We start from the raw sequence: 10,921 nt of genomic DNA, 5'->3' as shown, positions 1-10,921 counted from the left end.
AACTACACTGGACCATCATGAACTACACTGGACCATCATGAACTACACTGGGCCATCATGAACTACACTGGACCATCATGAACTACTATAATGGACCAACATTAACTATACTGGAACAACATGAACTACACTGGACCATCATGAACTATACCGGACCAACATGAACTATACTGGACCATCATGAACTACACTGGACCATCATGAACTATACTGGACCATCATGAACTACACCGGACCAACATGAACTATACTGGAACAACATGAACTACACTGGACCATCATGAACTATACCGGACCAACATGAACTACACTGGACCATCATGAACTACACTGGACCATCATGAACTACACTGGACCATCATGAACTATACCGGACCAACATGAACTACACTGGACCATCATGAACTATACTGGAACAACATGAACTACACTGGACCATCATGAACTATACCGGACCAACATGAACTACACTGGACCATCATGAACTATACCGGACCAACATGAACTACACTGGACCATCATGAACTACACTAGACCATCATGAACTACACTGGACCATCATGAACTACACTAGACCAACATGAACTACACTGGACCATCATGAACTACACTAGACCATCATGAACTACACTGGACCATCATGAACTACACTAGACCAACATGAACTACACTGGACCATCATGAACTATACCGGACCAACATGAACTACACTGGACCATCATGAACTATACCGGACCAACATGAACTACACTGGACCATCATGAACTACACTGGACCATCATGAACTACACTGGACCATCATGAACTATACCGGACCATCATGAACTATACTACAGTAGACCATCATGAACTATACTGGACCATCATGAACTATACTACAGTAGACCATCATGAACTATACTGGACCATCATGAACTACACTGGACCAACATGAACTATACTGGACCATCATGAACTACACTGGACCAACATGAACTATACTGGACCATCATGAACTACACTGGACCATCATGAACTACAGTAGACCATCATGAACTATACCGGACCATCATGAACTATACTACAGTAGACCATCATGAACTATACTGGACCATCATGAACTACACTGGACCAACATGAACTATACTGGACCATCATGAACTACACTGGACCAACATGAACTATACTGGACCATCATGAACTACACTGGACCATCATGAACTACAGTAGACCATCATGAACTATACTGGACCATCATGAACTATACTGGACCATCATGAACTACAGTAGACCATCATGAACTATACTGGACCATCATGAACTATACTGGACCATCATGAACTACAGTAGACCATCATGAACTATACTGGACCATCATGAACTATACTGGACCATCATGAACTATGCTGGTCTTTCCAGCAGCCGGACACACAGGAACTATACTACATTAATCATGGAAAGTCACATCCGGCATCCGAGGCCAGAGCATATGCGGGAGGACAGGAGAACACCTGGAAAAACATTTCCCCATCAGAACCAGGAGCTTCAGGATGAAGGACAGAACGGCGGTCTGTAAAGTCCATAAACACAGAAACTTCCTAAAGGAGCAGCAGCTGGACATATTTCACAGGCTCTGAACAGGCTCTCGGGGCTTTAGCAGCTTCCATGAGTCTATTCTCATATCAAGACGACAGACTGGGACGTCCTGAGACGAGCACTGCAGCTTGGGCACTGAAGCCTGAAGTCACACTTGCTTTAAACTCAGGATAACTTCAGATCAGCTGATTATTCAACACAGGCTCATTGGAAAAACGTTCCTGTGGCAAAACGCAAAATACGTACAATACTTACATATCACTGCAGTTTCCAACAGAAATGAACACTAGAAACAGCAAGAACTTTTCACACACAATTATGATTACAGGGGCAGATTATGGATTAATAAAGACTTGTTTTCACGCGGCTCCTTGCACAATTATGTTATGACCTCAACCATTTTTTTATCATAGTGCATGATTTGTAAACTAATATAGTTCACAAACAAGCTAAAATGCCATGGTTACAATTACGTTTTTATGTCGCATTTGCTTTTGTTAACATAGGGTTAGGGTTTAGTGTAGGTAATTTTAAAACGTAATGGAGCATTAAAGGGGTGGTTGATTAAGATTTGACTTTTCTAGCTTTAGTTAGTGTGTAATGTTGCTGTTTGAGCATAAACAACATCTGCAAAGTTACGATGCTCAAAGTTCAAAGCAAAGGGAGATATTTGCTTTTAAAGAAATCGCTTTTTAAGGACTACAACAAACGGCTGGTAGAGACTACACCACATTCCTCCTGGGTTAGTGACATCACCAACCCTAAAATTTACATAAACCCCGCCCCCTGAACACGATTTATAGATTATCAAGACAAAATATGCTAATCAATTACTAGAAGATAACTACACATCAGCTTCATAAATTCACCAACTAACCATTCAGAAATGTCCTGTTGCTTCTACATGTTGTCACTTCTTCTTGAGTCTCTCCATCTTTCTGACTCCGGTTTGAACATAAAAGGCTAAAAGTTTTTAAAAAGTTCAGTGCATGTGTGTGTGAGGTAAAAGGACACAAGCTGTTGAAGCTCCGCCCCCTGTGCCGGGAGCAGCAGCTCATTTGCATTTAAAGGGACAGACACAAAAACGGTGTGTTTTTGCTCACCCTCAAAAAGTGACAATTTTAACATGCTATATAAAAATATCTGTGCGGTATTTAGAGCTAAAACTTCACACACACACTCTGGAGACATCAAAGACTTATTTTACATCTTGTGAAAAGGGCATTATACCACCCCTTTAATATTTTAGCGCCACTCACCGGACAGAACTGCAGTGATACGTACAAACTGCGACGTAATAAAACGTTGCCATATTCACGTTCATCTGTTTTGGAAAAAAGTAAACATGCTTTTAGCGCCACTCACTGGGCATTTCACTTTGAAACGTGAGTCGTGCAACATATTTAGCGTTTTGTTTCCACAGGTACGTTTTTCGAATGAGCCCGAGCTGTGATTATTATTTACATGTTAACTGATAAAAAGCAGAAATAAAAATAAAATCACCAAAAAATAAGTGCATTTAGGGATAAAACAATGTAAAATATGAAGAATTTATGTTCATTTTGAGATTTGCTAAAGATTACATTTCACAGGGTTATTAAATTATTAGTGTTCTTAATCCTGAAAAGCCTACTGTATCATATTTCAAAGGCCTTAAATGATCCAGATGATTAAAACTTTGCTGAAAAACCTGTTCCGTTCACAATCCACAACATGCCTTCTGTCGTCTGACTGACAGTTTATACTTTTTCAGCAAGTAAAAGCCTTTTAGCATAATTGCACAAACGTCCATGTTAAGCTTGTGTCTTTTTTTGCAGTGAAACTATTACTGTTTTTTATAAAGTAAACGTAAGAATAGCTTTTATATTGTTGGTAATATTTTGAGATGAACACTTACTGGACTGAAGCAGCTTTGGTTTACTTACTACTACTATTTTTTTAGGCAAATCATGTCTAAATGTGAGTATCAAATATGATCATCAGGCTTTTGAGGAACGTTTATTTGTTCATTTCTCAATCATCATTGTATTGCATTGCATTATATGTTTTAAAACTACAGAGCTTTGATCATAAAACTATAAGCATAAGTTTCGGTTCATTTTTGTGACGCGTTTCAGAAGTTCACAGAGACTGAGAAGGCAGAAAGCGCACCCTATTTGTTTACTTTATTTTACAAAAGCACAAAAGTTGTGTCGTTATTGTGAGTGTACACAAATAAAAGTAGACATTTACCGTTTCTAATGATGTATAACATTATTTTAAACATTCTTTTTAAGATTGAGTATTTTAAGTTGAATATTTTAGGTAGAATAAGTCCAATAAGACATTATTGGTAGACACAGAGTGACGACTGATATTTATATGCACTTTATGTAGTAGTCTGCTATCCTGTAATAAAAATCTCATTGATTTACATTAAAAGCATCAGAATTTCATCTTACTTTTTAATCATATAAATATCAGCAACTGCACAAAATGTGATATTTTAGCTCAGTTTGGGCCTCAGAATATGGAGGAAGAAACACCTCAGTTTGTATTGTATGTATTCAAACTATATCCTACTATATGAGCCATTAAAGCTTAATGCATCAAATATAAAACATATGCATACTTATATTTATATATTTTGTCTAAAGATTCAATAAAATGCTTATAAGTGAACGCCCAAAGCATCTGTAAAACATTTAAATGAAAGAGCCCTTCTTGTTTTAGCATCATAATACTAGAAATTGAATAATATTGGAAGTTAAAGCCTTAATGTTACTTCAACCACACAAGGCCAAGCACATCAAATAAGCCCTGGACATCTGACAGAAACACACAAAGACGCAAAGCTAGTTAGGTTCGCCATGTGCACAGCATATAGCAGAATAATATTCAGATCTAATCCTCAGTCATGAGAAATGAGCACAGAAGCAGTGAGTGGAAACATCTCGAAGGGTACAGGAGAGAAATCAGTGAGAGACAATGATGTAAAAATAGAAAAATCAACAAGAGAGACGATGCGAGACTAACAATATTGAAGGATGTAATGCATGGTGCACTGAGATCTGTTGCTGCATGTCAACAAGGACAGACGATGAGAGTGTGTGAGGGATGTTGCGTGGCTCTCGGCGGTTTCTCACACACATTCAGGCGTTTGACTGAGTCCTGGCAGAGATGTTACCATGACACCCGGCGGGAAAAAAAGCTCCAGCCTCCCAAGATGAGCAGCATCTCTCCAGACACACACAAGCCTGAGCGCTTTCCTGAACCTACAGCTGCTCTGCGGCAGATCACGGAGAACAACCGGAACAAGAACCACAGCTCAAATGACTCTCTCTGTAAGCTCACGTCATTTCGGATGCAAAATGCAAAGTGTTTTTCTACCCACCCTCTTATGTACCATGTCAATAACATGTTATATGAATATGCTTATCATTCAGTCCAAACTACCAGCATTCTTTTTGTTAAGGGTGCTATTAAAATACATTTTGATTAGAGATGCACCGATATGAACATTTTGGCTTATACCAATAATTCTTTATATTTGAAAGCCATAAATCAATATATTGGCCAATAAATCTAAATCCAAATTTGTATGTAATTTTTGAGAGCCTGATTACAAAAACAAAAGTGTCACCATTAAAAGCCATGTCTCAAGCACACAATTATCATGTATACGGTAATTAATTATATGTTAATTTTATGTGACACTATCTGAAGTGTCTCAGCTGAAGGAAATAATCCATTATTTATCAGCTTTAATATATCGGCCACATTATCTTATCTTTTCTTATTTTCTATGCAGATTCACTCCCCCTACAAAAATCACCCCAATCATTCTAGAATGATTGATTCTTCCCAGATAGAGCTGTTCAAGTCATCTGGTGAAGTTGTTTTCAATGTAATTCTTTTCCAATATCACGCAGCCCTAGTATTCAGCATTGTATGACGCGGATCTAGGGTTCAGCAGTGTGTGCTTTCAAGTATCGATGACAATATCCTCTGCTCTCAATGTCAAACATGTAGGTCTGCTTAAGATGCTAATGCTAATTAGCTTCATAGTATGGATTTGGCAAGTGTAGCCAGAGCGTGCTGTTTACTAATTGAGCTAACGTGGATTATCAATTGTGGTCGTGCTGAGAGGATGATTATAAATCACTGGGAACAAAAGCTGTTGTAGGCATTGAGATGTCACCAGAGCCCAGCAGGAACGGTCGGACTAATTAGCTTGCTGGCTAAACGCAATTTGTCAGGGCTTGACAACATTAGCAGCGGCGCTAATGAACAAAACTACGATTATAAACACACCAGAGGGACCAATCTCTTGTGTGGAGCTGAGATTAGCCATTATTCACGATGTGCTAGTCAGGGCCGAGCAAGAGGAAACTTCCCAAATTCCATTGCTATGACAAAATCATGATGCTTTTCCTGCATGAAAATGCATCATTGAGAAAAAAAGATTTATTTAGCATGAGGTGGTCCGAAACTGGCAAGTCAAACTCTGCCCAATGAAGTTAGTCACACAGACTCTCACAGGAAATTAGAGGTAATGATTAGTAATTTTTTTTTTTTTTTTTTTTTTTTTTGAAACACCAGTTTAATGTTAGTGTTTTAATTTAGCTGAATTAATAATCAATAAATTAATTAAATTAGTTGTAACATTACATGACATTGTTCACAAGCTGTTGTATTGACATCATGAAACACTGTTTGAGACATGATACATTTCAGTAAGTTGTACTGTATCTTTCAACATTCCTTCTGACATTCATTCAAGTTTATTTCATGCCATAACTAGTAGTAAAGCAGAAGAGATGATCGCTTGAACTAAGGCGCTGCAGCTATAAATAATGTTTAGTGAATTTTTGTTCATGCATAGACTAAAACATCTCAGTTCATTAAAATGAAGATCAAATAAATTTGATAAATCGATAATGTCAACCCAGCTCTATTGTCCACACATCTGACATGTTTACCTGTTATAGATTTAAGCAGTCAAAACGCTCTGTCGGAAAAGCGCTAATTAAACATCACCTTTCCGGAAACTTCCAGAAAAAATCCTTTTCGGACACCGAAATGTCAGTGCATCACTAGTAATAAACAGTCAATGTTCCTGGCCATTCCCAAGCATGGTGAAAAGAAATGGAAACACATGCAGATGAGATAACCACAATAACAGCTGAGAAAAACAAAAGTCCAAAAGCGAGGACGACCTCTGCCTTCTCTCGCCCTCCTCTCGGCTAAAGGGATTTGCAAACAAATGTGGAATTTCTGATATCTTGACATCTAGTTTATCATAAACACGGGCAATCTGTGTTCAAAATATGGCAGCCTTGCATCAAAAAACAACATGGTGGATGTTCGAAAGGCCATGTTTTCACTCACCCACAGACATAAATAGTGTGTGAAACATAATGAAATAAGTATAGATAACAGTAGCATCACTCATGGTAGTCTCATGATAATTCATAACTAGGTTTAGGGATGGACATTCATGCTTATTTTTTTTTTCTAAAAATTGAACGCTTGCATAAAAATCACATTGTACGAATTCATACGAAATCGGCAAATCATATACAACTATTTCTAATGAGATTGAGTTGGTCATATTCTACAATGATTGATCACATGTACAACAAAATGCTGAGAATCATCTAAAATTAGCTTATTATAAAAACCTAACAATGCAAAAATGCATACGTGATATTTTGATGTCAAAGCATAAATAGACATGCACACAAAACACCTCTACCAAAATACCAGTTACGCGTCTTTACATGCCGAGCGAAATCAGGGTAATAGGAACAAATATACTTGTTAGCTTACTTGTTAGGGTTAAAATGATTCAGGTAAACACACATGTATTGTCGTTACGAGGCCAGTCAAGCCAGTAACATCCAGTTGTCATCTCAGAAAAAAAATTATTAAAAAGTCCAATTTTAAGTCAGAATGTCTCAGGCATTCAAACAAACTGGAAATGAAAGTTGAAGTTTAATCACATTAGAGATCAGCGTCTCTCCTAAAGCAAGAAAACAAATATTCACGCACACTACATACCCTGTCTTTGTCGTCGGCTACATCACACAGCACGTCGTCCAGGTCCAAGATCCCTCCGTCTCCATGTTCCAGCCGATGAACCTGAATCCAGTAGCCTGGGTCCTAAAAGAAGAGAAGTGGACAGAGAGAGTCACAATCAGTGTCACACCGACATCACACCATCTCAAAATATCCTCAGTGAAAGGCAACTAACTTTAGGCGAAAGAAAACTGTCAGGATTCCTGGCAAGAACTTGCATGTAACAACCAGAGAAGAAATGGAGGAATGTTCAGTATTGCATTGAATGAGATGATAGGCTTATTTAACAAAGTATCAATTGCAAAAATAACTCTGTGCAATTAAATACAGATCATTTTACCTAATATTTGTGGGAGTTATATGTTTGACTCTCGTCATTAGCTGTCTGCTGTCTTATACCAGAACAAAGAAAACGGGGATAGAATGGAGTGATTAAAAAAAACACAGATTTGAAAATGACAGTCTGATGTTTCCAAACAACATCTACAGCCAGTCAGTCACACATTCCTCTGTGCTTGATCGTTTCAGCTCATCTGAAGCGCTGTAATCTCATAACTGGGCACAGCTGAATAACCCACAGTCAGCCTGGCATCCACAGACGCTGGAAGAGCTTCAAAGCCAGCTGATGACGAAGAAGAAAATGGGAGAAATTGGGGTCGCACACCGATGAAATGCAAGTCGATGCCGACTTCCAGTCTATGTCGGCCATTTAACCAGAGCAATGACTGATTTCCCTCTGTAGCTGTATGTGCCTTATCATCCATCCGTCCATCTATATATCTGTCGTTTTTCCCTTTTCATCCCTAATCTGATGTATTTCCAAGTAAAACTGGATATGCAATCAGAAAAGAAAGTTTGGCACGACACAATTTAATCCACAAAACCGACTGGATTGTGATAAGTCTCAATTCTGTATGTCAAATGTTTGGAAATAAAGGGTTTCTGATGACGTCAGGCTAAATGAAAAGATGTCGCAGATACAGAACAAGTTATATATAAGATATTATGAGAAATAAATTCACAGTGTTGAAAAATAAAGTCTCAGTTGTGAGAAATAGATACAAAGTCACAATTCAGATATTATTATTATTATTATTATTATTATTATTATAGATTATATTTAAACGATTAAATATCCAATATTATACATCCAATATCCAGCAGTCGAAAAGTCAATATTGCTAAACTAAAACTAAATCTCTAATATCGATGGATAACCAATATGGTACCAATATATTGTGCATCCCTAATGTTGACAAATTTTTCCCCCCTCTTTTCTCTCTTAATATTTCTCCTAAAGAACGAGAGAGATACGAAATTTATTTGCAGGTTTTTGCAAGCATTAAAAAAACCATAATTAAAACATAATTATAGCAATTATATAGAAATATAGTCCATCCTAATACTTCACCAACCACAAAATAATTCAGCAGAACAATAAGTCACAATCAAATAAAACAAGAAATTTGAACCCATTCAAAAAAGGAACAATGTCAACCAGTTCATCCAAGTAATCTGGAAGACATTTTCAGGCCACAAACCCAGAACAAGACTCAGCAAATACTTGAACAAATTGGCTGCGGAGACGACATGCGCCGCTGGCCAGCGCTTCGTCCTCCCACATCTAGCGAGGCCGTTAAACCCAGCGACTAACATGCAGATCTAAGATCAAATGGACCCAATAATCACCAAAAGCTGGATGGAAATGGAGATGAAATGAGAAGGAAAGGCTTGTTCTCCTGTTTGGAGGGATGTCTGTGCAGTTATTATTTATGAAGGAGGGTTTGCAGGGATGGCCCAGGTCTCTTATGCGTGATTTAAGAACTGAACCTTTGCACAAGGAGAAAAGAAGACATTGTCCCTCCGTGATGTGAGGGATGAAATATTAAAGCAGGAAAGATAAATGAAGCGGGATAAGTAGTTTAGCCCTGAGAGAGAGAGAAAGATCATGTCCTTTTCTGCAGGAAAGTCAAGTGTGTCATGATATGACATGCAGACAGGCTCTCACTACGCATCCAAAACCACACAAAAACATGTCGATAGTGTGATGCATATAAGTCATGTGTTGATGTGGTACAATAAAGGGGTTACAAGTAATACTTTCTTTTTTGTTCATGTAGCTCAACTAGTGGAACATTGCACAACCAACACAATCACATGAGTTTCAGGAAACACTTAGTCAAATGAATAAATGTAACATGAATGTTTCTTGAAGTGATGGGTTACAGTTAGCATGCATCTATTATCAGCCGCTCACACCCTGCTATGTAAAGCGCTTTGAGTGCAGAGAAAAGCGCTATATAAATGTAACAAATTATTAATTATTATGTCCCAAGAGGAGGTCGCCACGCCAGAGACGTGATGATGGATGAAGATACTATTCCAGGATGGGGTACGGTCAGAACAGACAGGGGTGTAATAGATGCATGCATAATAGACAGAACAGACATTTAAAGGGGTGGTTGATTATGATTTCACTTTTCTAACTTTAGTTAGTGTGTAATGTTGCTGTTTGAGCATAAACAACATCTGCAAAGTTACAACGCTCAAATTTTAAAGCAAAGGGAGATATTTTCTTTTAAAGAAATCGCTTTTTAAGGACTACAACAAACGGCTGGTAGAGACTACACCACATTCCTCCTGGGTTAGTGACATCACCAACCCTAGAATTTACATAAACCCCGCCCCCGGAACACGATTTATAGATTATCAAGACAAAATATGCTAATCAATGACTAGAAGATAACTACACATCAGCTTCATAAATTCACCAACTAACCATTCAGAAATGTCCTGTTGCTTCTACATGTTGTCACTTCTTCTTGAGTCTCTCCATCTTTCTGACTTCGGTTTGAACATAAAAGGCTAAAAGTTTGTGAAATGTTCAGTGCATGTGTGTGTGAGGTAAAAGGACACAAGCTCTTGAAGCTCCGCCCCCTGTGCCGGGAGCAGCAGCTCATTTGCATTTAAAGGAACAGACACAAAAACGGTGCATTTTTGCTCACCCTCAAAAATTGACAATTTTAACATGCTATATAAAAATATCTGTGGGGTATTTAGAGCTAAAACTTCACACACACACTCTGGAGACATCTAAGACTGATTTTACATCTTGTGAAAAGGGCATTATACCACCCCTTTAAATAATGTGTTACAATAAAGGGGTTACAAGTAACACTACTGTTTTTTGTTCATGTAGCTCAACCGGTAGAACGCGGCACCACCAACGCCAATAATATGGGGTTGATTCCTGGGAAACATATATGGTGATAAAATGCACACTCTA

General features: G+C 38.1%; 1 protein-coding gene across 1 annotated transcript in view; it reads right to left on the bottom strand.

The window, feature by feature from the left end:
* Nucleotides 1-10,921, bottom strand: part of pard3aa (par-3 family cell polarity regulator alpha, a) — a 444,866-nt gene that overhangs the window by 386,261 nt on the left and 47,684 nt on the right. The window contains exon 2 of the mRNA XM_084398765.1: nucleotides 7,618-7,719. Within this exon, the coding sequence (XP_084254891.1) occupies nucleotides 7,618-7,719 (102 nt within the window). The remainder of the gene's footprint in view (nucleotides 1-7,617; nucleotides 7,720-10,921) is intronic.

Source organism: Rutilus rutilus, assembly GCF_951802725.1.
Source record: "Rutilus rutilus genome assembly, chromosome: 24".
In the NCBI taxonomy this organism is placed as follows: domain Eukaryota; kingdom Metazoa; phylum Chordata; class Actinopteri; order Cypriniformes; family Leuciscidae; genus Rutilus; species Rutilus rutilus.
Note: the sequence above shows the minus strand (reverse complement) of the source record. Positions and strands in the feature narration are given on the sequence as shown.